We start from the raw sequence: 26,880 nt of genomic DNA, 5'->3' as shown, positions 1-26,880 counted from the left end.
ACAAAATAAAGCTGCTCACGGGTCAGCCTCCTCTTTCCTCTCATTCCAAATAGCAGTGGGAGGAAATTGCTTGCTCTGCCTGTCTGCTCTCTCCCACACATCTGCTCCTTTCCACAGTATCCTGCATCCTGAAATAACATGGAGACATCCCACCTCATCTTTGATAAGGGTTGGTAAAACCAGAGTAGGACTTCACACAGGATGAAGCCAAATTCCTATCAACCAAGTACATCAGCCCCACATTCCTACCAGTATCATGAAAATTCCAAGCTCTCCATGCCCAAATTCAAGTCAAAGACAGCCGGTTACCACTATGCAGAAGGCAGAAAGCAGGATGAGGGCTTGAGAGAGGAATTAATGGTAAAAATAGGTCACAAGAATGAATTTCTGCTGCTGCTACCCCTTCCATTTGTTACCTCCTTCTTCTTATTCCTGTGTAACCTGTGACCCAGAAAAAACAGGGACTACTGGTTATGACAGCAATGAATATTGAGAAGTAGATGCAGGGATCATCTAATCATCTTCTGATTATTAGATTTGATTATTAGAGGGCCATTAGTATATAAATGATGTGTATTGGCATAAAAAGCACACTCAGAGGTAAATGGCTAAGGCTGAGGTTTGAATTATGCCTCTAATTCAGAGCAGAGCAAACCATTTAGATAATTACAAAATGAAACCAAAACAACCCAGACAATAGTGGCAAGTTACCCAGCACTCACTGCAGAGAGCAAGAGACACCTTTGCACAGTGATACAGACGGTCACCCTGAACTTCTCTTGCATTATCCTGTGTCTTAAATACCTGGCAGCTGCACTTCCCACTGAGGGTGACCTAAAGTTAGGACCCCCTGGGGTTCAAGCTGCATTTTGTGAGACCCACCCCAAAGACTGGGAATAACTCCAGGCACCAGCAGGTGCTGGGAGCTAACCAGTTGGCAGAAGAGGACTTGGGGGCCCTGCTGCTCTTCCACTAGACTGTCTTACCATAACTAAATGGAATTTTAGATCAAACTCCAGTATTTCATCTAAGATTTTAATGGCTCTGGTCACCCGTCTTTGAGGACTGGCCATGAAATCTGGACGTGACACAGCAGCAGTGGCAGAAGAGCCAAAATTCAAGGAGCAGTTGCTGTTCCACAGTCTGCAGGAGAGCTCATCAGGCAGCCCATTGCAGGCTCAGAAAATGCAAACCTAACAGGAATTAAACAATGTTGCTGTTCATCTTAACAAAAAAAGTGGCCTTCTACTGCTCAAAACTGCTTCTAGAAGAGGAAGGAAGGAGAAATATGATCAATTAGACACAAAAAGTGTTCAAGGCTATAAACAAAATATTAAAAATGATTGTTTGAACGCAGACAAAATACAGAGCTACTGTTTGCACTTATTAAAAAAGCAGAATATTTTATATATGCAGACCATACAGCAATAAAACAAGTTAAAAAGTGCCACCATCAAGAGAGGTGCTGACTATACAGCAGAGAAAAAATGCTGCAACCAAGATGATTTAAGCATAAGGAACTATCAGCTTGTTCAACAAAAGACACTAATCTGCTACAAACCTTCCCCCCTTTACACTGAGTCAGTGCTTTAATACTTTTTCACCTAAAACGAGCCTGAGTTTGGTCACTGTGCAGAAATTACTATCTTCTAGTGTCTGTTTTTGTTAATCAGGTGGGAAATAAGAAGAAGGAAGGAGAGAAGTCTACCTGCAACTTGCTGAGAGTCTCTGGATGGGAAGTCTGGATGCACCTCTCGTGGAAATGACTGGAGTTGTATCCAACTGTAAATACCAGGCTGATAAATCACCACACGCTCACTCCACATATTCTTTTTTGACATTTTTATTAATCAAAGACAGGATGATTTCCATATTTGGAGTGATAGGACAGATCCCAGGATACTCTCACAGCTGTGATAAGCTTAACCAAAAGACACGTCGCAGAGCACACCAAGGATATGGAGCAACGCCCTCATCCTGCCTGGGTGAACTGGCATCACTGGCACCCTGCAGAGGGTCCTCAAGAAGAGGATATTCCATTGGCAGTGGACCACAACTCTGGGAGGGACATATCAACAGCTCCAGAAGAGAAAAAGGAGAATTTGGCATCATACCTGACCAAGAGCGTCCCCAGGTACCAGAGATGTATCAAAGGCCACCATGGACTATTCCAGCTCCAGACCTCTTATACATCCAAACTGAGCAGCTTCTATTCATGCTATATAAAAACACTTATACTGTGCATTGGCATTTATAGAGTTGCATAAAAGTCAAAAAAATAAAGTGCTGCAAGATTTTAATACTCTTAAGTGGAAGCTTGAAAGGTTAAGTTTACATGTCACTGTTTTCACCAAAACCCAACTAGGTGGGAAAGTAAACTAGATGTGCCATTTCAATTCTTTAGCATTTTATAATCAATTTTCAGTATACCAATAAATACTCAGTGCAAAGCACATGCTCAGTTAAAATCCTAGGCATGGATATCGCATGAGGAAAATAAAAAAAGAAGCCAGTACATGTTGTCTACATGCTCACAGAAATATATATAAGAAAAAAAAAAGGGAAAAGTGTTCTTCACTTACAGCATTATTTTGGTTTTGGCTTAAGAAATGTAGATGCTTTCTCTCAAAATAACAGTACTTGACAAGGTTATATCATTGGCTTGTTTAAAAAAAAATGTTACAGTGATGGAAACAAAGAGTCTACATTACTTTAAACTGAATATTTCCATCCTCAGAAGCCTGCAGCAAGGTCATACTTATGAGCCAACACTTCTTGTGGTGAGCACAAATCCAAAGAAAAACAAACCAAACCCCACAGAAATGCCACCCAATAATTACAGTTTATGGGATAGTAAAAATATGATGGTTTCCAGCAGAAAAACTGTAGTGTTTCTTCTCTTTCACACCACCCACTGGAGTTTGCCCCAATTCTCCACATAATAACACTACTTCCTAATAAGTTCTCTTCCCTATGAATATGGGGATAGATCAAAACACCTCAGTAAGTGGTAACAGCACACATCTCCTTCCCGTGAGTGGAGATAGTGATTTAACAGAATGGAAAGGTAATGTTTCTGCCCACAGATAGGAACTGAAAATGTGAGAAGTACAATATAGAAAAGAGTTAATGGTTTTGTGTAATTTCAGCTTGGAAGTACAGCATAGGAATCAGGATTATTACAGGAGCATCCATAACATGGCCATTACAGAGGCAACACTGAAGGCTGCTTTGTTAACCCCAGTAATGGCCCCCTCATTGCACAGGTCGTGTTGGCAGCAGAAGAATTCAAAATTATCCAGCTGGAAGAATTCGGCAATTTCATTCATCTTGCACTGGGAAAACTTCCAGCAGGAGAAAGTTCTCAATTTACCTATGAAAAAAAATAAATTAAACAGATTAAGATCATTTTGACAGTAATACCATTGTTGGTACAAAGAGAAAAGCACTGCCTGGTGTTGGAAGCACAAAACACTGGAGAAAATGCAAAGCTCAATATGTGACATGGTGTAAACACAGCAACTGGATGGAGGTCTGGTGGTCTGTGTTGCCATGGCATCGGGGATGAATGTGGAGTGAGGTGGAAGCTCTGCAGCCTCACTTACACCTGATACCCACAAATGTTTTGTTCACCTCCTACCAAGAAATAACCCTTACCACGTGCCCACAAAGGCAGGGAAGGTTTGACCACACTCCCACCCACAGCACTTTGCACAACAGTGGTTAATAAGGTGTAAAACACACAGAAAATAACTGGGGGATGAGACATGAAATTGCAGGGACTGGTGGGTGGGTTTGTCCCCCTCACCCTCTGCAGAAGGGACACCTTTTGCTAAGTCTTGCACCCTCAGCTATGCTGAGTGGTGATCTGGGATATTAAGCTTGTGATTGCAATGGTGTTGTTAGCGCTCCATGGAGCTACTCCACAGTTCCTGTATTTATCATCAGTTCCTGCATTTATCACCAGCAATCCAAGAGAAATGCAGATGTTGGATTCAATAAATTGTGCTTTTAAATCTCCCCAGGGATGGTGACTCCACCACTGCCCTGGGCAGCCTGTGGCAGGGCTCGACAGCCCTTTCAGGGAAGAATATGCAGGAGATAGAGCTTGAAGAGCACATAAGGGTGGTGAAACATTGGCAGAGGTTGTCCAGAGGGGTGGTGGATGCTCCTTCCCTGGAAACATTGAAGGCCAGCTTGGACAGAGCTTTGAGCAACCTGCTCTAGTTGAGAATGTCCCTGCTCAGTGCAGGGGGGTGGGACTAGATGATCTTTAAATGTCCCTTCCAACCCAAACCATTCTGCGATTCTGTGAGGATTCCTTCACCCTCAGGAAAAGTGAATTTATTTTAGTAGTGACAATTCATAAACAGAGTCTTCATCTTTAGGTGTATTTTGTGGGCTGCACATTCTTTATCTGTTCTTAAAGCACAACAAATTCAGGGCAAAGAGTTTGTATTTTAAAGTCAGCGCCGTCTCCTATTTTTTAACAGCTCCTTTGGGTGGGTTTTTGTTTGTTTCTTTGTTTGTTTGTTTCTTAAATCTAGATATACAGACATCTGTATATATGCTTGTACAACTATAAATCAACTGCCTAAATCATCATTACATTATCAGTTGCTTGGATATAAGCATGACCTTCAAAAGGATTTGCAACCTTCTTTTGAGTGAGGCTTAGAAATGCATACTAAGGCCAGATTAGAGATGCACAGGTGATGAAAACTGATACAAGTTGTGTTTATTTTAGGTCTGTGGGACACCATACATACCAAATTTCATCTGCAAGCAAGTATCTTCATTCGTTAAGCAAGTGCTGTTGGACCTGCACAAGGAAGGGCTGTTCTCGCAGTGGTAACATCTTAGGGTAGAACCTAAGAAAACAAGGGTTTATCTTTACTGAATAATCAAGCACTGAGACAGCAGCAGTATTAAAAACGAAAAAAAAAAATAATAATCACTGTCTGCATCTAACTGTCACAAAACAAATGCCTGGTTATTAAACTCAAGCTAAAATTATTAAATTCAAGACTGCAGCTAAAATCGAGCTTATGTCAGTTGTACAAATCAAAACTGGCAATTCTGAAAGGCAGATTTTGAAACATGTACTCATGTCATTTTTAAAAGCACCATTATATGCCTGCAGAACAAGGTATTAAATTTTTGCTTCTTTTATCTGCTCTTAAAAGACTGCCTTTTCCAGGCAGGAAAGGACAGGCAATGACACTTTCAGCACAATTTTATTCTATCCCTATTTTATTTCATATCTCTCTCTCATAAACAAACTGGTTTCCAAATCACCCAGTCTTCCAGCAGCAAACCACCACAGTCTGTTGCTGTTTTAAGCAGCATCACATCCTGATTCTCTCTTCTGACCCAAGACAATGAGAAACTAAGAGAGAAACTAAGTTCTGCTTCAAAGGTCACTGTCATTCCCTAAAGTGGTATGAAATAATCCAGGCTATTTTTTCTTCTCTGGCGTTTTTGCCATGACTTTCTCAGCCCCTGTCACGACATTACATAGGAAGGTCCCTCCCTTCTACTCACCAAAACTACAAAAAGCAACCAGAACAATGCAGGCGGTTAACAGGATGAAGTTCATCTTGGTCATGCTTCCTCCCTAGTTTGAAGGCATAAAGAGATGTTACATGTTAATTATATTTAAAAGCCACATGGATCTAGCAAAATCCCCAGTGAGGAATCCAGACTTCGAGACTTCAGTATGGAACTGGAAGCATTGGCCAGGAGAAACAGGAAGAGACAAGAGAGAAAAATAACTTCACTTTCCAAGAGAGGATTTTTATTCTGAGAATGGGATTTTTATTCTGAGAATTGATATTTGACCCCTGACAGGCTCAGATGGGTCTCATTTCTCCTTTCTGATTACACCATTCAACAGGTCTCCCTATTCCTCACAGCTACAAATGCACCTAACAACAACAAAAAAAAGGCCATTTATGTCTCAAATGCTTTTTCTTTCACAGCAACTCCCCAATAACCCTGGAGCCAGACTGTGCTCCTTTCTTCTCTCTCATGGTGTTGCAAGAGGTTTGGCTTTTCTAAAGGAGCTTTTGCCTGTCCTCTCCCAAAATTTCTCCCTCTCCCTGAGGGACTGACATATTCAATAACCCACCGAGTGCCTGCAGCAATGGCTCAGGTCTCCATGACTGCTGCAATCCATGAGCAGCAGGGAGATGGGAAGGGTAGGATTTCGTTTGAACACAGGCAGCTCCAAAGCAGGAGTTATTAGACAGATTTCTGCACAGAGTCTGAACTGCAATCAGAGCTCCCACTAAAAAATCTCTGCTATTGCAGAGTAGGATATTCAGAGAAGGCATCAAGCAGGCACAGAGGGGAGAGGGGGGACCATACTTGTGCTAGGAGGGCATGATTTTATGTTTGTCTTCAAAGCCCAAGAAGGACTGAAAGTCCCAGAATATTAAAGGTATTCAGAAAACAAGTTTTACACATGATAAAATCATCACATCACTGCTCTTGACCCTGTTAATTCTGCTTGAAGCTATTTCTACATGCAGCCATAACCATGCTAGGCTGGAGTTTTTTTCTCCCAGAAGACTGAAAAGATGGTTTCATAGCAAAACAATATTTAAATGCTTCTCAACCCTTTTTAATTTTCCTACTGACAAAAAAAAAAATCCCATCCAACAACAACAACAAAAAACCTGTGTCTAACAAAATAAAAAATGCAACAAAAAAAAGGGCTACTACCTTTTTTTTCCTGTCTGAATGACCCACTGCAGAGCAGGAAAACTAAGAAAAACATAACCATAATGTGCAAGATGAGTTGATTTTTCTGGAGTAAACAACTTTGCAAAAGAAGCCCTTCAAGGCCACAGGCTCATCCCACAGTGACGTGAATCTGCAGAAGGGCTGTTGGTCTGGTGGTTACAGCAAGAGCCATTCTGGACAGCAAACAGAACCTCCCTGGGAATCTCTCCATCTTCCAGGAGTCCTCAGTCACCCAATGTGTCAGCACGGGAAAACAAGTCTCGCCTTTTAGCAAAACCAAGTCATGACCAGAATAAATATAAGGCAAATGAATAAAAATCATCAGGGCCAGTAGTAATTCAACCAGTCTGTTTTTGTGAAATGAGTAATTGTTTCTGTACTCCAGAATGACGGGGAGGAAAACTTCAGCTTAAAAACAGGAAAACTTTAGCTTAAAAAAATAAAATAATATATAGAGACAGCAATTCACATCATGGCTTAAAAGAAATAAAGCCAAAAACATTTCCTAGACTGAATTTTCTAAATTGCTTTTTTAACCCAAGCATCCAACCCACCTCAATGACAAGAAACAACAACTGCAATGAAAGGCTCAGTGCGTCGTTGTGAAACAGAATTTCTCTGCAGTCCCACCTGGGAGAGGGCAGGCGGACAAACCTGCTGCTACTGCCACCATAAATCACAATTTACGACAGAAAGGGGCAAGAAAAAGGGAACAGCACCACGAGCCCCAATCCCTGCAGGGACCAGGGATCAGGACCACAAACCCCATTCCTGCAGGATGTCCAGGGGACAAGGACCACAAGCCCCATCCTTGCGGGGATCAGAGAAGGGGAACAGGGCCATGAGTCTCATCCCTGCAAGGGACCAGTGAAAAGAGGAACAGGACCAGGAGCCCCATCCCCATCCTGGTGGGGACCAGAGAATGGGGTAAACAGCACCACAAGCCCCATTCCTGCAGGGACCAGAGAACAGGACCATGAACCCTATCCCCGTGGGGACCAGAGAATGGGAGAACAGGACCACAAATCCCATCTCTATGGTGACCAGAAAATAGGACCACAAATCCCATCCCTGCAGGGACCAGGGAACAGGACCAACAAGCCTCATCCCTGTGGAGACCAGGGAGCAGAACCAAAAACCCCATCCCTGTGGAGACCAGGGAGCAGGACCAAAAACCGCATCCCTGGGGGGACCAAGGAACAGGATCACAAACTCCATCTCTGCGGGAACCAGGAAAACAGCACCATGAGCCCCGTCCCTGCGGGAACCAGGAAACATCACCACAAAGTCCCATTCCCGCGGGGACCAGGGAACAGCACCACGAGCCCCACGCCTGCGGGGAGCAGCGGGCTGCGCAGTTGCCCAGGTCACTCGTTCCCGTGCCCAAACCCCCCGCAGGTGCCCCTGGCTCCCTTCCCCGGCTCTCCGGGGCCGCTCGAGGGGTGCCCGCAGCGCCCCGGCCCCGCGTTAGCGCAGTGCGGTGCGGCCGCTCCGCCGCCGTGACTCAGGACAGCCCCGGACCACGGGCAAAACACCACCGCCTTAACAACGGCGTAAACACACATTGCCAAGCCAAACCTCCGCAGTTCCCGGGAAAAGCCGTCCCTCCCCCCCACACTCCTCTCCCCACACCGCCGCTGCCCGCCGGGCCCCACTGCCGCTCACCTTCCCCGGCCCCTGCTGCCGCTCGGTGTGAGCGGAGCGGGGGCTGCGGCGCTGCCCGGCCCGCCTGTGCCGCCCCCGGGGCGGGGCGGAGCGCCGGGTTCCCGGTGACGGGGCGCCGAGGGCGGGAGAAGCGATCCCAAGGGAGCGGGAACGGGCGGTAGCTGCGCAGTCGCTGCTTCCACAGCCCGAGAAGGGTTTTTGGGAGCGGGGCCGCCGCCCTCACGCGCGTTCTTCCCGAAGCCTGTCGTGCGTCACCACTCGCGGTCAAGCCCTAGAATGGTTTGGATTGGAAGGGACCTTAAGGGTCATCTCTTTCCAACTTCGACACCTTCCACTAGTCCAGGTTGCTCCAAGACCTGTCCAACCTGTCCTGGAATATTTCCAAGGAATGGGGCAGCCACAGCTTCTCTAGGCAGCCTGTGCCAGGGCCTCATCACCCTCTCAGCCAAGAATTTCTCCTCAATATTCAGTCTAAACCCACCGTCTGGCAATGGGAACCCATTCCTCGTTGTCCTATCACTCAAAGCCTTTGCCCAAAGTCCCTCTTCAGCTCCCTGGGAGCCCCTTTAGGCACTGGAAGGTGCTCTAAGGTCTCCCCAGGGCCTTGTGGTGGGAATTAATAGGTTAGGGAAAACAAGACTTTTAGAACACACAAAGGAACAAACCAGGAATGGAAAAAGGCAGTTTCCTCCAGAGGCAGCTGAATATAGAGCTAAACATTCACAACCTAGAAAAACACTGAAGAAGAGCAACAGAAATGTAGTTGAGGACACCAAAAGGGGGTTTTTGTTACATTGACTTATATCAGCGCTATTTAGAAAAAAAAAAGTTGAGTGCCAACTTGAGTACAATATTAAACACATGCAAACTACCAGTTGTATTTCAAAAGGAATCTTGGATTTATTTTTGTTACCACACCAAAACTGCCAATTTATTTGCTAAACCTAAAGCAAACCCCAAATCACTCAAAAGTTATGTTAGATTCTGTTGATGTGGTAAAATGATTATTGGTCACCTAAGATTACAATCTTACAAATGTCTAAAAGATTTTACCTCTGTTTAAGCCATAAATAAAAGCAAAATTATATAAGGTTAAAATACTTGTGGGTTATTGGGTGCAATTTATTAAGTGAGAATCCACCCAATTAATACTTGATAGGAAAAAATCCCTTATAAATTCAGTTAAATGAGGGACTGGGAACAAGGAACTTCAGCCAAAGCTGAACATTTACCTGTTTTTCTTTCCCAAAATCTGTCACCAGTCCCTCCAACAGAGCACACATTTATCTGTATCATCACAGATAAATGGTATTTCCAACTCCAGCTGAATTTTTCATCTTACATTCTTTGCATAAACTCTGAGGGATTAAACAATGTCAGGAAAAACTAAAACTAGCCCTGGAATAACTTGCATAGCAACTTTTGGTTGAGGTTTTTTTTTAACTGTCCAGCACTGCACTTGTTTTTCTCTCATGTGATGGAGTCATAGCAAGGAAATCATGGTCAAAGGTCCTCTCCATTAAATCATTCAACCAGCAAAATCCCACAAAAATGCTGAAGGAATCTTACAGTTATAAAGAGACTGTCAGTGTAGGGCTCTTCCATGGACAGAAAAAGGATGAGATTAGTTTCATATTTGTGTTGGATGTGCCAGGGTTAACAGGGCTGGTTTTACCTTGCCAGGTGAAGTCCTAACCGAGCACCAGTATCAGAGTCAGATCTGAACTGGGTGGCAGAACTTCAGGCTGCACCTGCAGGATGGTGGCCAAAGGAAGTGAAAGACATTCCTGTGTTGAGGATCTTGGATTCCTGATTACGGAAGAATTTCGCAGCTGGATGCACTGTGTGGTGGGTGTTACAACTGCCCAAAACCTGCAGGATCTCACTAAATTCTCTCCTGCTGCTCCGTGAAGATTCTGACAGCCCAGCAGTGCTGAGGAAAATCACCAACTCCTTGTTTTCCTCAACGGTCTTGGCTGCTCTTTTTCACTTCACATCGATCCTGGGATTCTGTGATTCACACCTCCCTGGCATTACCTTCAGTTTTGGGTGGGGTGGGGAGAGCCACTGCCTTCAGCCCCACCTCAAATGCACATCCTGAAGAGCTACAACGTTTCTGGCAGCTCCGGGCAAATACGCCCTGTGCTAAAATAGCTGCCTGGAGCAAAGAAATAACCTCCCTGTCACAAACACACACTGTTTGGAGCAGTAACAGCAACCTGTCACTTCTCTGCTTCCCTCTTCACTCCACTGACACCCCTGGCCACCAGCAGAGGCCTCACACCCCCCCACTGCAGCTGAGAGAACAGCACTGTCCTGTATCGTGACTTCTCCCACAGACAGCAATTATTACAGCTCATCTTTAACAACCCAAGGAGAACCACTCCCTAAAAAAAAAAAAAAAGAGTGAAATTGCCAAGGGTTGTGCAGAGTCTCATGCTGATTCCACTGAACTAGAACATACAAATCCTGGTAGGAATCCTCCCAGGAAAGGCCTCCAACCATGAGGGTTATCTTGTCCTTAAAAAGACACAACAGACTGACAGCCCTGGAGAAAGTTCTAGTCCCACTAAAACCTTTTTTCACTGATCCTTGATGAAATTTCTGTGAAAAGGCATTAGACCACATCTTCCCCTCCCAGCTAATACGGAGCATACTCACAATGGCAACGTTTTGGAACCACTCCAGCAATTCTCACTCCTGTGAGGGACAACAGAAGTTGGTTTTGCCTCTCTAGATGTTCCACCTGAATGCCTGCTGTAGGGATCATACTCAATATCTACCTTGTGGAAGTGCTGTGTGGCACTTCAGAAAGCTGAGCACATGGAGAGTCCAATACCTGGACTTGTTAAAAAAAGCTGCAATTAGTCAATAATGGAAACTTTGAGCTGGAACCACAATATTTTTTTCTCCCCTCATAGGAGCTACTAATTCTGCCTGTCAAAAAGAAATTACTCCAGCACTGCTGTCACATAATTATTGCCCAAGTTTTGGCAAGAACAGTCCCATGTAGACCTTGAGGGCGAAGGAGGCAGTTAAATTGTTTATTAATGACAACAGAAACAAAGTAAAACTGATAAATCAAACAGATACTTCTTTAAATATAAAGTTTCTAGTCATCTAGTGTTCTGTCAGGCTCCTCTCTTTTTTTTTTTCTTTTCTTTTTTTCTTTTTTTCTTTTTATTTTGTAGTTACAAAAATCCAGAGGATTTAGGGAAATATACTTAACATAAATTGGTCACCTATGACAACAGCAAACATCGTATAAAGAAAAAAAACCTCAAAATATATTTACAAATCCATCCTTTGTAGTCATTGAGAAGTTTCTTGGTCAACAAGTGGCAGATTTATGCATGGACACTACATTCCCAGAGGCATTATCCAACCAGAGTCACTTAGCATAAAATTAAGCTGACAAACAGATTGTCTAAAAATAAGGCCAGTTTCACTCCTAATTTATGCATTTGATGACCAGAATTTTCTGCTATTCCTATGTTGATTTAAAAGAAAAAATAGCATAAGAGCACCTAAACTCACCCAAACAGGATATACAGACCAAACTGCAAATTTCATTCTTAGTTATTCAGAGCAGAAACTCATGAGCAAGGACAATAGGATACGCCTTTTTTGCCATCTTGTCTATTGCTGATTTTAAATGCTAATTTTAAATGCTTGTACAAAAACAACCCCCCCACACCCTATTTCCAGTATGATCATAAATAGGCGATAGTTTAAAAATGTAAGATATGATTACCTTGGACTATCAAGCTGTTTCACACTTCAGAAAAAAGTGGACAAAGCCCAAACACCTTTCTCTTCCTTTCCCTCCCTCTGTCCCCTCCCTCCACTCCCGTTTCCAAACCAGGGAAAAAAAAAGTTATACTCTAATGGATCTTGGAACTGGCACCAACATTCATGCTAGTTGCCCTGATGTGCAACAGAGAGTTCATTTACAATTGTCAGAAATATTCTTATGCACTAGCCCCAAAGAGTTCAGCTCCAGAAGCTTTCCAGAAACAGTCTGGGAGAAATCCCATCAGGAACGATGTGGGCAGCACCCAGAGGGCTCAGGAATGTCCAACACCCTGGGTCGATCTTTAGTGTCATCTGTGGCTGTGGAATCTTCGTCTTCATCCACTGCAGGCTCATTAGGATTTGTTTCCTAATACAAAACACACCCATGGTTTAATTAAAACCTCCTCTTCAGTTATAAGAAAGCACCAACAACTGCCTAGAAAAATCTGATCTGCATTATCATGTCGATGAACTGAAGCAAACATTGAGATCCACGTCCTGAAACCAGCTCCTTACAATTACTGAGTTTAATTTGCCAAAGAGATCATTTTACCAAGTTACTTGACCTTTAACTCAGTAAATCTCCATTAGGTTTCATCATTCCATACCTACCACTATGTAAGCCCCAATTCAGTATCTCAGCTCTATTTATTTTCTTGGTGGCTTAGGTTGTCTTTTATTTATTTAAAAACAAAAGGATCACTGCTACCTTTAAAACAGAGGTAAAGCAACAGAGAACAGCAAATTATTTTTACAGTCAGCTGAAGGGAAGGAGGTTTCAGCTCCCAAAACTGTGAGCAAGAGTTAAGAGATGTCACTTCCTGTTAGAAGCACGACATCTGCTGGCACCTCCTGTTAGAGCCACAGGGAATGAGTGTCTCAAATCCTGGGATAAACCTGAGAAAGTGCACAATGCCTACCCCTGAGGAAAGACTCAGTGCTTGCACAAAAACTAGGAATAAAATACATCAAGGATTCTTCTCTAAATGTGCCAAAGAAAAGGGAGAAATGATACAATTAACTTGCAATCTCCAAACTAAAATTACATTACAATTAACAGCAAGTGAATCATCTTGGTGATTTGCAAAGTTACTTTATGAAATGCACTTTCAGCAAGAACTAATGAACATCACACAGACTGTACAGCTTTTAAACTGCCATTAACTGGAACTTGTCTGAAAAAAGCAGACATGTTATTAAAGCTAAAACAGATGAGCGTGGTCATACAGACCACACTTCAAAGAGCCTTTCAAGAAAGAACCTCTTAAAGAACTCTGAAATCCAAACAGCTCCTGCAATATCATCTTTGTAGGCAAAATATCTGAAATATCATTCATGGTCTGTTTGGAGCTGTTTTGAAAACTGCATCTCCACTTACCATTCATGCTGTAGACACCTTGAATGTTGGACACACCATATGAAATCTGGGAATTGTGACATTAAAGAATCTGTCCTTGTAGTAGAGGCAATGGAAGGTGTAATAGCCCTCCATGTATCCAGATGTTGTGGAAAACGTAGTACAGCTGGTGTATTCATAGACTCTCCCTGGACTGATAATTGGAAACTCCCCTGTTGGTAAAACATTAAATCAAAATGGTAAGGACTGAAGTAGAACTACAGTTTAGCAGTTTGCTAAAGCACTTGCACTCCACAACATAGTCAGGCAGCTCATTTTATATTCCAGGGGATGCATAAATGACTTTCAGCAATTATTGATATTCAAAAAAACCCCAAACTGTCTGAAGAGCAGTTAAGTAGCAGGATGTTCAGATATCCCTTACAAACCAACTTTAAAGCCAAAACAGATGGAAGCATATCTTTTTCTCTCAAGCAACAAAATGATTTTGATACAAACCATAAAACTACTACCCTGACCAACAACTAATAACAGAATTTTCATAATAAATACATTAAATATTCTCTCTATTAGGTTAGGAAAAGCAATCTTTCACTTACCAACTACTCCAGGACCTTGGACTTCGTCTACATCACCTTTGGCATTTGTTATTCTCCAGTATCGACTGTCCAGCTGACACGTCTTCTCAGGAAGAGCATCTTTGGACATTTCAATTCTAGAAGCCAAAGGACACAATGGTTACAAAACTACTTTCATACACTTCAGAAATTCTCTAAGTGCCCTTGGGATCTCAAAGTAAGCTGGGAAAAAAAAACAACCATTAAGGTAAAGTAACCTGACTCAGTTGGCAGGATACATCTCCATGCCCCTGCTTCACTCTGTTATTTACCCCTTTCTAAATCACAAGAGCTGCTTGTAATTTCTTTCCCCTTACCACCTGACCAGGTAATAATTTAGTGTGTTTTATATTAAAGTACAGCATGTTGGGCACATCCTATTCATTTCAGAACTGTTTTGAATGCTGGACATAAATTTGCAACAACTGATGCTTTGGAGATTCCATAGATCTATCCTGTGTTAAAAGAAATAATTCAATTTTATTCAATTTTTACCTGATTCTGTAAGTGAAGAAATAATGTGGTGGATGTACAGAACTGAGTTCAGGCAGAAAAGAGGTGGACACAGACACAGTAATATCTTCTGTGGTAGCAACACATTCTTTATCATGCACATACCTACAGAGAGAAAAACATTAACTCTGCAAACAGCTCTGCATATTCAATACAGAAAAACAGACATGGAAAGCAATTAGTTAATTACTAATAAGAACACTGTGATGCTAAGTTAAATGTAATTTTTAACCTTTCATTAAGCAGTAAAATAAAGGATGGGCATGTGCAGTGTCTTCATGACGTGTAATTCCTCATCACCTAAGAAGCTGTGCCTCTCTTTGGAACTCCATTAACACTTGAACCAAGTTAGGTGCATTGTTTGATCTGAAGTCAATGAAAACACACTTGTTTAATAAGGTTGTGTCATTCTGCTATTCAAAGAATAAAACCTAGAAATTCTAACAGCAAATTAATTTACAGATCAAGAACTTGGTTCTACAGCATCCCAGTTAGATAGAATTAAGGTTCTTGATTGTATTTAGAAGAACTGCAAGTGCAAGAAGATTCAAACACCAGATCAAGTCCTGTTTATTGCATACTCAAGTGTCATTTTAAGACCAATTTGCTGAAACAATTGGTTTTTTTAATAACTCAGAACAGTCCTGTAACAGCAACACACTCATGGCACACAGAATAAATATCTTGTTCACTAAACTTCAGATCACCTATAATGCAAAATTCTGGTCCCATTAATGCAAAGTTATTAGCTCTGAAACTTCTGGTTAAAAAAATGAGGATGCTGTTTTACAGCTTTATTTTCAGGAAGTTTCATGTGCTTTTTCCTCTCTTCACCATCAGCTTTTGTCTCAGATACCAAAAACTACTTGGAAAGAGGTCAGAATTCTAGAAGCAGCATCAAAACCTTGCACTGAGGTTATAAATGCCAGTCACGATACCTGAAAATCTGGTCTCTGATGATGGGATAACCTCCAGTTACAACTTTGTTTACATAGGATGTAAACCATTCCAAGTAGGATGTACCTACACACCAAAGAAAAAAAGCATTCATAAGGACAGGCAAATGTACCACCGAGCACGTTACAGTAAATACCTCAAGGAAAAAGTTTAAAGCTTTGAATATTTTTATAACAAACTCTCACTTCCTTAGATGAGTCAGTCAATATTCCAGTTCATCCTACCAACAAGGAGAATTTGCAGGAACCAATCAAGAATTAGGAGTTAAGAGTGCATACTCCAGAAATCACACAGTCAACAAAGAATCCCTTAACTATAATACTTTCACATTATGAACATGGTCTCACTATTTGGTTTCCATATGAATAGTTTCTAAAAACCATGCCAGCAAGGTGCAGAATTTCCTCTCCTTAAAAAGAGTGATAAGTCCGACACCCTCCACATTCCTGCTACAATCCCAGAAGACTAAGGCTGTGTGTCATTCCAAAGAGCCTGGGATTTTCATACAATTGGAGCCATTGTCTGAGAACAGCTTCTCATACACCCACAGCCATTCTTTTGGAACAGCCTGATTGCTAAGCAGACACTCAAGATGTCACATTTAACTCTCAGTGTTTCATACACAGAATTTCTCAGCCATAAATCTTCCAAGCATTGCAATACAGAGCTCTGTAGAAGAGTTCAACTGTTTGTCAATATTTGTGACTCAAAACTGGATTTAAGCTGAAATACTGAGAAATGATTATCCTCACCTTCACTGATGTGTTATTAAGTGCTCCCACTCCTATTAGATTAAGTGTACTTACCACTTCTTCCTTTGAGCACGAGCTCTGTGTGCTGTCCTTTGCCCTTTTGGAAGTCTAAGGGACTCCATGTCTATTATCCTCCTTTCTACCACTAACCTACAAAATGCAAACCTTGTGTAAAGTAACTCCAGATGGAGAAATTGGATCAATTTACCTGCCACCTTCAAGAGAAATGCTGTGTGTGAAGCTTCTCCTCCACCCTGTGGTAAGCCAAGATTAACCCTTCCAGCCTAGTGGAATACTCTGAAGTAAATTGGACCATCCCACAAGCAGCAACACCTAAAAAGGTTTCCTCAAATTGACGTGGCTAAGAGTTTGACTACCTTCTACCCAAGGTATAGCATTGCCCAGTGTGGCTTCTCACAGTAATAAGAAATGTGAGAGGCTACATTTTAGTATTAATTTTGGTGACACTTGTTACATGTCTTCTTTGCCACTGAAAGGAATTAAATTTGACATAACCACAAATACCAGACTTTTTCAACCTCTCACATGGTTGCAGAAACTACTGGGGAAAAACAAAAGAAAATAAAATCTTTCTGTCCACTTGGGTGTTGTATTTAATAAGCGCTGACGTCACCCCATGACAGCTAACAGAGGTTTTGCTCACCTTGTTAGACAGGTTAGAAAGTGACTGATTCGTACCAAAGGCACACAGAAGGGCAAGTTTTAATAGAAAATATTTTTTCTCAATTGTTACCTGTAATGAACATAACAATAGCAGATGGATTTCGAGCCATTTGGTCCTAAAAGGGAAAGTTTAAGGTGTATTAGAAAGAGAGCATTGGACTTACAAGGTTCAAATTCAACACTTGAAATATAACAATGGGAACACTTTCCCAATATTCACTAAACCTAAATCTGGCTGCTTAACACAGCAGGGCTGTCCACAGATGAACCAAAATAGAAGTGTTTGAGGAACGTTCCAAGTTCCCAAGCTGCACCAGAAGGTTTAAATACCTGGCATAATACAAAGGAGAATCTTAACATTCTTCAAGTGATCCATTATCAAACAATCCCTAGAAATGTCATTGCTACCTGCTTTGAAAACAAACTGCCACAAACTCGACAGCAGGATGAAGATCCCCATCTTTTTTATAAGAACCATCCTTTACACATCCCACTGTTTTTTCAGGTGAATGGATGGTGGAAGGGAAGCCACCAGGTCTTTTCTCCCTAACAGAAACAGGGAGTGTGCACATATATATACACACACCTGCCATAAACTGAGCAAATTAAATTGATACCTTCCAATAAGAATGAATCTTGTCCACTGTCATGACCTATAGAAATTTCTATAGCCATTAACAACTTTATGTCAATGATAATCAGATGGTAACTTGGGCAAACTAATAATCATCTCTTAGTGTTCACTTTCTGCTACATAAAATATTTCAGACACCCAATAATATGCAAAGGGGCACCATCAATCATCAGCAAAGTACATTGGCAAGTATAATCATATGTTCCTTACTGGGCACTGGTAGAAGATCTCGTATTTATTCCGTCCCTCCACCTTCTCCAGGGCCATGTACTGGCTCAGGCCAGTGTGGATGCAGAAGGTGAGGGGCAGGCACTGCTTCAGCCCCAGCCTCTGCTGGAACCCTCCAGCTGCTGTGTCGATGTCCAGCAGATCCTCGGAGCGGTAGTGGTTGGACAGGGCCATGCTCCCCATCAGACTGGAAACAGCAAAAACAGGAAAGATAAATCCACAAGGCAAAGTTGTGATCTTCTGGGAAATATAATAATAGCCAGCGATCTGTATCTCCAGTTTTGTACAAGTTCATGTCAATACTATCAAAGCATCCACAATGTTTCCATGGAATAAACAATACCAAGCTGCTACAGGGACAGTCAGTGATCAAGATTACACTGAGCAAGGTGGTCTGTGCTTCAGGGAAAAGGTTGAGAAGCAAAATAACCACTGAGTCGGAGAGATTATAATTTCAGTATAAAACTAAGGCATGCAGACACAAATAAACAGACATACGAGGCAGGAATGAGACAAGATTCATCAACATGATATAGCAAGGTCATCAACTGTCTAATTTTTAACTAGCTTTGTGTAAGCATCACAGCAAGGGATGGGATTTTTTATTTGGTTTTGACAGTAAGAAAGTGATGTTGAAGCAGTAAAAGCAGTCTCTCTTCTCATATATAAAAGACGAAAATAAGCATTTGGAAAAAAGTAGTGCTAATCGGAAAGGTGTAGAGATTAGGAACGGAGGTGAGCATTGGAAGCTAAGGTTAATGTTGATAGGAGTGTTGGGCTAGATGAGAGCCAGGGTGAAAATAAAAAACCCAAGCAACATACACTCAATGTAAGAATGATCAAAAAAGGTAACATGATCAAACTGATAACTCCCAAGGGCAGTGCACTTGGCAAAGGAAGAGTACACAGGTCTGCAGTGTATAGATCCACACCCACACTCCCTGCTGAGAACACCAGGGAAAGGCAAATTAGATGCAAACTCCTGCAGATGCTGAGCTTTCAGTGGTGTTATGAAAGCAGTGACTCAGGTGCAAGCTGCCACATGTCAGTGTGCCATAGGCTGATCCCATCTTGGGCAACAGGTTCCATTCCTCTTTCTCCTTACAAAGTCATGCCTGGAATTAGCACATTCTGCCAACATCCAAACACAGAAACCTGGAGCACCTGACAATGACAATTGCTTCCATTTCTGATTTATGCTGAAACTGCATAAAATTGCAAAATCTACTGAGAAAACTTAATTTGCAGAACTGACATTTTCATTCTACTTAATATGACTGATTTGAAAGTTATTCCCTAACCATTTTCAAGAAAAAGAAAGGTATTAAAGAATGAAGTCTGAGGAGTGCAAGAGGCTAATTTACTTCTGTAAAACAAAGCAAAACTTCAGGGAAGCAACTTGCAGTGGGATGATTAAAAGCATAACAGCTGGAAGTTTGAGTTACTGCAAAAAATCAAAAAGGTTTTCACTAGGAAACAGGGAAGTTTAAGAGTAATTGGAGCAATTAGAAATCTATCCTGTGTTTTCAATTACTTCCAAGATTAGAAGGCAGCCATTTCTAGAAGTGTCACTCAAGTGGTGACTCAGTGTCAATCCATTTAAATGCTTCATTTATCCTGTTCAGGAGACATTTTACATCATTAATAAATAAGGTGTCCAAGAAATACAATAGGAATTAATAACTTGGTGAGTAGTTTTCTCTCCTTACCCAGGCACAACCAACTTCTGCCCGTTGTGGATGCGGAATGAACATCGATAATCATCCGGGAGTTTGCAACGTATTTGCGCCTCCACAGCATCCAGGTCTTCCTCCCTCACACTCTCTGGGGACAAAAGAAATGCTATTTCAAGTATTTCCAACACAAAGCATGGAATTTGTAAATGCCTTGATCAAAAGAACACAGACTCAAGTCAGTATCTGGTGACTTTTACTGTGTGCTGGGTGGCACAGAATGAATATGACAAATTTGGAAGGAGATGATGACATGAACTGATTATTTAAGACAGCACCAATCTCCAGCCAGTGAAACCTCAACAGGCCTGACTTCAGCACAAACTATTTATCAAGTGAAATCAACCTTTTCCCCAGAATTTGTCATGAGCTGAGTCCCAGTTACAACTTTCAGGCAATATTGATTTTACTCTTTTATCATTCTCTCTCAGTTTCCAGTTCAATCAGTAACACAGATATGTTGGCTGCAGCCACCATTCACCTGGAATTTGAAGAAATAAATGGGTTTTAACAAGGGGATTTTCATATCAACAACAGAAAGGGGAGGAGAGTAACTATTCTTACACCTCCACATGCAGGTTTCCACACCCTCACTTCTAGCAAAATTCAACTGGGTGGCCTGTATGGTCTGTTCCAATCAAGGTTTGTTTGGCAATCTTTTGAAACCCTTTTTGTATTCATTATCTGTTTCATTTATAGGACATAATTTAACAATTCATTGAAACAATATCCCTTACAAAAGGTATTAAAAAGGTTTGAAACAATATCACTTACAAAGGGTATTAAAAAGATTTTATCTAAAAGGTTTATCTACAAAGCTCTTATCTAAAACCTGCCACTGCTCTACAAGTGTGGAAATTGATAATTTTAATTTATTTTTGACTTTCTGTAGACAAAGAGAAGCTTCATTGCACTAACTGCTTACGAGGGATTTTGGAAGTAAAACTGTGGTAAAATCTGTTCAACACCCCCAACTTTCTATTTTAGTAACCAAATATCTGACTGACAATTCAGAGGTTCTGAATACCTGAGTGAAGCCTCAAGCTACACCTCCACAAAAATGTAAAGAAAACATTAAGTTCTAACCATATTCTATTCTCACAAATACTTAGCAAAACTTAGGAATCCAGCACTATCCAGCAAGGCAAGAAAATTCAAGATTTAAGTAGGAAAGAGATCATTTGTCTTTTAATTTCTCAGATCAGGTTATATCAAACATCTTGGGCTAAAAGTCAACTTCATACAGAAAACCGAGTAGTTGAAAATTTAAATGTCTTTTATGTCCCTATACCAGAAAAGCTCAAACTCAACTGTAGCTGTGTAAGATTCATGAGCCAGAACACTGGATGTATTTCAAGTCTTAAAACACAAACTGAAATTGAAAATAGAATCTTAAGTGGTAAAAAAAAAAAAGGGAAAACCAATTGTTTGACCACAGGGAAAAAAACCCCACAACTTCCTTTTTGTTTGGCTTCAGATTAAAATGCCTGTTTTCGCGTGACTGTGTTTTAATTAGGTCTTAAGAAAACCTCACGCATAAAATCAGAGTAATATTGGGAGTAATGGGATTACTACACTAAAAAATATTAACAAACAAACAAAAAAATCAGTCAACCAAAGACAAAGCTGGGTGAGCCAGGCAGGTGTGACAGTACCTTTCAAAGAGCCGATCATGCGGGGACACCACTGTCCCAGGTATTTCACCAGGTCATCCCAGGCCTTTTTCAGGGTGGCATAGTAGCGGATGTACCTCCCCAGGTCGGAATAGGTGCTGATGAAGATGGATTTCCAGCTCTCATTCCGTCGGCTTTTCTCCTCTCTAAGTGGACACAAAGGAAATAAGTTCAATACTAGCCTGAAAAGCTCGTGTTCTAAACTCAAGGAGTTGGGATTTGTTATTTGGCAGGAATATTAACCCAGGAACACTTTGTGCTATGTGAAGCTACACAAACTCAATTCCAGCATCTATTCAAACAGCAAGCTGGAACCAAATTAGGAAACATTTGGGGTACTTAGGGGAAAATTTGGAAACAATGCTCCTTTACACAGAGTGTCTTTTAAACAGATTCGGTATAATAGTGAATTCTTGAACTGGTGAATAGCTAATTCACAGCACATTTTACACACACGCTTTTATCTACTGCATTAGTCACAAACTCCTTTATTCACTCACTAAGAAGGATTAAGGAGCAAACCAGAGAGTTAAATGAGAACTCGGTGACTTTCAGATCAGTGCACATTCTTAGGGAATTCCTGTATATTCTGTTTTCCTCACAGGCTATGGGAAGACAGGCTGTCAAAAAAGTGCTGACTAACATCTGACAGAGGATGTTTGCCTCCAAATTGTTGCAGCCCTTGCATCTCTCTGATAGGATATATTTCAACTCCTCACTCCAATGCTGAAGCTACAAAATTTAGCACACCTTCACACACCTAAATAAAAATGTAACAATTGAGAAGTCTCCACATCAACTCTTCTCTATCCACTCATAAAACTTTTTAACCCTCACATGTTCATGAAGCTTTTTTACATAATTTATCATGTCTTAGAAATTCATTTTTAGAGAAAAAAAGGCTTTAAACAACCCTACTTACTCTGAAATAAGCCAGTATTTCTTGCAGTGTCTTTTCCACAATGGATCATGGCTTGACAGCTGATTCAGTCTTCGATTTAAATAGCAGCAACTATAAATATAAAATCATTACATTTGATTGCAGAAGAGCAGCAAAACAAACAGGGATAACCACTGAGCAGTGAAATAAATGCAGAGTTTGAAAGTTAGCTAGCTGGCCTTTTAGAGCTGTGCTTACAATGATTAAAAGTCTTCAGTAGAGCTGTGTAAGTCATGAACTACTTTTCTACAAAGTGATTTAGTAAAGCAGGTCATCCTGTAGACCTACACCAGTACAAACACTGCTTGAAGGATTCCAGCATGACTCCACTCCTCCAGTGGCAAGCAATCCAGTAGCACTGGCTGGCTATGATTTAAATCTTTTTCTTACCTGGACTGTCAGGCTCTACCTAATCTTTTCCACAGTAAGCCACAGAAACTATACAGTTGGAATGTTACAAAGCTATTTTCCATTTAGAGTTGTTTAAACAACAAACTTCATGACCAGAAAAAAAAGACAGACACAGGAAAAATACAAATGATGATAACATGGAAATAAATACTGCAAGGTCACCCTAATGAAAACCAGATATCAGCTATTGCCATTGCATTGCTGCTTCAGAAAGTTAAAAGAATCACATCCTGCACTACAAAGCACTACTGCAAATGAAATATTAAAAACCCTGTAGTATGTAGGTCTAAAACAGCCCTCAGAAATCATTTAAGTTGATCCTGGCTTGATGAATATGAGCTGAATTATCAGCTAAATTTTGAAGAATCTCCCCAAAAGATACCACCAGTTTAGATGTGGAAATATCACTTCCTCTGGTAGCTTGTTCTAACAGTTAATGTGTGTGAATGGCTGTGATTAACATCTAAATACCGCAAATGTGGTTACCAAACTTAAGTTTTCAGTTACTACTTTTTGGGGGTTTGTCCCTGTAGAACAGAAACTGGTAATTAAGAAAGACATAGTTAGATAATGAGATAAAGATGATTCTCAATCTTGTCTTTTATAAGTAAAATCAGCCAAAGTCCACAGCTGGTCAAAGTATCTTGCACTAAGAATACAGAATTATTCATACTAGCTGTTCAAGACATCTTTTTTCCTCCCTCATATCCACTGTAAGCTGTTTAAACTGGAATTGTAATTGTATTTCAAAATCAACCTCATCAAAGTGATTCTCCTGCATGTACTGAAATTACCCTTTGCATCTGCAACGACACAAACACATTCACTTCAACCCCTGACATCTGGATATGTAAGAACTTCATTTATGACACAGGGATTTTTTATATTTACATGTTTTATTATTATATTTATATTATATATGGGCTGTGGGGAACAGAAATATCCCAAAGTCAAAGCCCTTGCAGAAATCTGTTGTGTTGGTGTTTTTCAATCAAACCTGTAATTTCTGGAAGGAAAGAAGCTACTGAGGCATCACAGGATCACGTGGCTTAAAATGTGATAAAAGTGCAATTAAAGCCATTCTCACTAATTACATAAACAATGCAAAAGCTGAGAAGTGAGCAAATATTTAAGGGCCACCACTAGATTTACCAGCTGGTGGAATAGAGGGAAACTGTAGTGTTTGTAATGCTTACAGTATATATGTCACTTAAGTAAATATAAACAACCTAGAGAGTTCCTCAATTAACACTTTGAGTGTTACAAACAGCCAGTTCCGCAAAACTGCCATTACTGACCTTATAAATAAGACATCTACACAGTATTTAGCTATCTTTGCACAGCAAAACCCATCTTATTTTCTTAAATACATTACAAAAACTGTAGTGCCTTTACTACACCATCAGCAACTACAACCAGACCATCTATAACAACTGTTAAGAGTTTTTGTTACACTTAATCTCTTTTTTTGTTCTCCCTGATGTCTTTATCATTCTTGACTAATATTTTTGAGGGGGAAAAAAACCCAAACCAAACCCCCATATTTGGGCAATATTCTATTTTATTCATAATTATTCTTCCCTCCTTGACTGAACAGTGATTTCAATCACTGCCAGAGCCTGCAGTTCACTGGTGAGGTTTTACCTAAAACCACACTCATCTTTACTGAGTCACAAATCTTCCAAGAAGCACCTGCAACTTTCCTTCCCTGAAAAGTCACCCGATTAATTTCATTTGGTCTTCCTTCAAACAGAAGCTCATTCGCATGATGGAATATATTTACTGGCAGCAAGACCGCCCTTTGTCTGCCCATGGATACACAAGAGTTTTAGGAGAAAAAATTACTGATTTCCCAAATTCAGTTATTGGTTCGCTTAGGTACAAAAAGAGCCAACATATAATGGGGGAGATAAAAGCAGAATCGCAGAATGGTTTGGGTTGGAAGGGACCTTAAAGACTGTTGAATTCCAACCCTGCCATGGGCAGGGACATCTTCCACTAGTCCAGGTTGCTCTAAGCCCCGTCCAACCTGGCCTGGAACACTTCCACGGATGGGGCAGCCACAGCTTCTCTGGGCAACCTGTGCCAGCGTCTTACCACCCTCTCAGTAAAAGGGAACATCTCAATTTGTTAAAAAAAAAAAAAAGGAAAAAAAAGGAAAAAACGGGGGAAAGCCCGTAGCTGCTGGAAGGGAAGGGGTGCTCAGGCCGTGTCCGCCGCAGGAAGCCAAACCCTTTTCCCACCCAGCCTCGGGAGCGCCGTGCCCGTGCCAGCCCCGCGAGCCGCCCGTACCTCACCAGATCCCGGTAGTCGAGGAAGCTGAGGATGAGGAGCAGCGGGTCGGTTGGGAGCAGCTCCAGGCTCAGGGCTGCGGGCGGCTCCATGTCTGGGGGCGCCGCCATCTTGAGAGACGTCCCGGGGACGCACCGCCCATCGCGGCGCTCGCGCGGCACGGCCCAGGCAGCGCCCCCTGGGCGCGGCGGGGCTTCACCCTCACCCGCAGCAGCCTCAGCCCTCAGAACTCAGCCCCCAGCCCTCAGCCCCGGCGGGATTAAAGGCATCCGACCGGGCTGCGGAGCTTTGAGGCGGGCAGGGTCCCGCACGCTGCCCCGGTGCAACCCCCGCCGAGCAGCGGAGGTTGGCCGCCTCCAGCCCCCGTGCCGCCTCAGTGGTTAAACATGTCATAAAATCATAGAGCGTTATAAGGGGTTGGAAAGGACTTTAAAGATCATCTTGTCCTCTGCTATGGGCAGGGGACACCTTCCACGAGACCAGATTGCTCCAAGCTCTGTCCAGCCTGGGTTTGAACACTGATAGGGTTGAGGTATCCACAGCTTCTCTGGGCAGCCTGTGCCAGTGTCTCACCACCCTCACAGGGAAGAATTTCATCCTAATATGTAACCTAAATTTTCACTCTTTCATTCTGTGCCCATTACTCCTTGTCCTATCACTACAGTTCCTCACAAAGAGTCCGTCCCTGGCTTGTCTGTAGGTCCCCTTCAGATACTGAAAGGTTGCTCTGAGATCTCTACGCAAACTTCTCCAGGCTGAATATCCCAAACTTTCTCAGCCCGTCTCTGTAGGAAAAGTGCTCCAGCCCTCTTATCAACTCCATGGCGTTCCCCTGAACTCAATCGAATAGTTCTATGTCCTTCTTATGTTGGGGACACCAGAACTGGACAATATTCTCCAGGTCAGATCTCACGAGAGCAGAGCAAAGGGGGAAAACTTTCTTCTTTGGCCTTTGGGTGGAGCCCAGGATGCCACTGGCATTCCAAGCTGTGAGCACACACTGCTAGCTCATGCTGAGTTTTTCATCAGCCATAACCCCCAAGTCCTTCTCCGCAGGGCTGCTCTCAATCCCTTCTCAGCCCAACCTGTGTGTCTGGGATTGCCACGACCCAATGTAGGACCTTGCCTTTGTTGAACTTTGTCCTGTAGAGATGCTTGACTCAGACAGAGCCCCAGCATTGTGGGGAGCTCAGACCACCAGGGTTTTGGTGGTCTCTGGTGCTGCTCAGCCCTTGCTGACTGTGCCAATCTGTGAACCCTAGGCAGGTGTCTCCATATCCTCGAGCATCCCAGATGGTGTCTGGCTCTTGTGGTTTGGGTACTGGCAGGAGCTCAGCTTGCCAGTCTGGGGCTTAACAGATGCACACAAAGCTGTGCTTTCCTTCTAATGAATATTAAGAGATCAAGTGTCTTAATTTGCTTTCCTGAAACAGAAAAAATTACCTGTGTTCAGTGGAGTACTTGGACCACTGAATTTTCATGTGGATATATTCTTGTAGGATCAGACCATGGAGATCCCTGAAAGATGAGGGGGAACTTCCTGCTTCCAACAGCTGACTGTTTGCCATTGCTTTGAAGTTTTCTGTTTACCAAAGGGGTGGGAATTAATAGGAAGTGTTGGGGTTGTGCATCCAGGAGAACTTAAGAACCCCTTCCAGTGCCTAAAGGGGCTCCAAGAAAGCTGGAGAGGGCCTGGAGTGACAGGACAAGAGGGAATGGCTTCAAATAAAAAAAACCATGTTGCATCTTAAGGGTATATATGGATCACATTTTATATGAAACAAATCACATGATATGCAACAGCTGCAGCAAAAATAGAAGCTATTCTTTTTATATCCCTCACTTTTAGTGAGCTTGTTCTGATTTGAGAGAAAGAATTGTT

General features: G+C 42.0%; 2 protein-coding genes across 2 annotated transcripts; both read right to left on the bottom strand.

Moving 5' to 3' along the window:
* Window positions 1–1,827: 1,827 nt before the first annotated feature.
* On the bottom strand, window positions 1,828–9,708 carry CD59 (CD59 molecule). The gene is made up of 5 exons (XM_017826704.1): window positions 9,645–9,708; window positions 8,413–8,630; window positions 5,545–5,617; window positions 4,770–4,871; window positions 1,828–3,373 (listed from the first exon to the last, which is right to left on the bottom strand). The coding sequence occupies exons 1-5, from the start codon at window positions 9,706–9,708 to the stop codon at window positions 3,180–3,182; spliced, it is 651 nt and encodes a 216-aa protein (XP_017682193.1). The 3' UTR covers window positions 1,828–3,179.
* Window positions 9,709–11,442: 1,734 nt separating this feature from the next.
* FBXO3 (F-box protein 3) lies at window positions 11,443–25,147 on the bottom strand. Its single transcript, XM_017826783.1, has 11 exons — window positions 24,999–25,147; window positions 22,278–22,367; window positions 21,338–21,501; window positions 19,659–19,773; window positions 17,932–18,136; window positions 17,158–17,203; window positions 15,633–15,717; window positions 14,677–14,799; window positions 14,164–14,279; window positions 13,586–13,776; window positions 11,443–12,574 (listed from the first exon to the last, which is right to left on the bottom strand). The coding sequence occupies exons 1-10, from the start codon at window positions 25,106–25,108 to the stop codon at window positions 13,589–13,591; spliced, it is 1,242 nt and encodes a 413-aa protein (XP_017682272.1). The 5' UTR covers window positions 25,109–25,147; the 3' UTR covers window positions 11,443–12,574; window positions 13,586–13,588.
* Window positions 25,148–26,880: the final 1,733 nt, after the last annotated feature.

The sequence above is a fragment of the Lepidothrix coronata genome, unplaced genomic scaffold, assembly GCF_001604755.1.
Source record: "Lepidothrix coronata isolate B3197 unplaced genomic scaffold, Lepidothrix_coronata-1.0 Scaffold130, whole genome shotgun sequence".
In the NCBI taxonomy this organism is placed as follows: Eukaryota; Metazoa; Chordata; class Aves; order Passeriformes; family Pipridae; genus Lepidothrix; species Lepidothrix coronata.
This window is presented reverse-complemented; position numbering and strand designations above follow the sequence as displayed.

Bases quoted from the DNA above. Each gene is read 5' to 3' on its own strand.
- CD59 (XM_017826704.1), bottom strand. From the start codon at position 9,708: ATGATACAGATAAATGTGTGCTCTGTTGGAGGGACTGGTGACAGATTT. The intron at 5,618-8,412 runs GTGAGCGGCAGT...CCTTCAAACTAG, and splicing joins GGCAGCAGGGGCCGGGGAAG to GGAGGAAGCATGACCAAGAT. The intron at 4,872-5,544 runs GTGAGTAGAAGG...TTGTTTTCTTAG, and splicing joins GGTTGCTTTTTGTAGTTTTG to GTTCTACCCTAAGATGTTAC.
- FBXO3 (XM_017826783.1), bottom strand. From the start codon at position 25,108: ATGGCGGCGCCCCCAGACATGGAGCCGCCCGCAGCCCTGAGCCTGGAG. The intron at 22,368-24,998 runs GTACGGGCGGCT...TTATATTTATAG, and splicing joins GACTACCGGGATCTGGTGAG to TTGCTGCTATTTAAATCGAA. The intron at 15,718-17,157 runs GTAACAATTGAG...TTTGGTGTGTAG, and splicing joins TATTGTTATGTTCATTACAG to GTACATCCTACTTGGAATGG.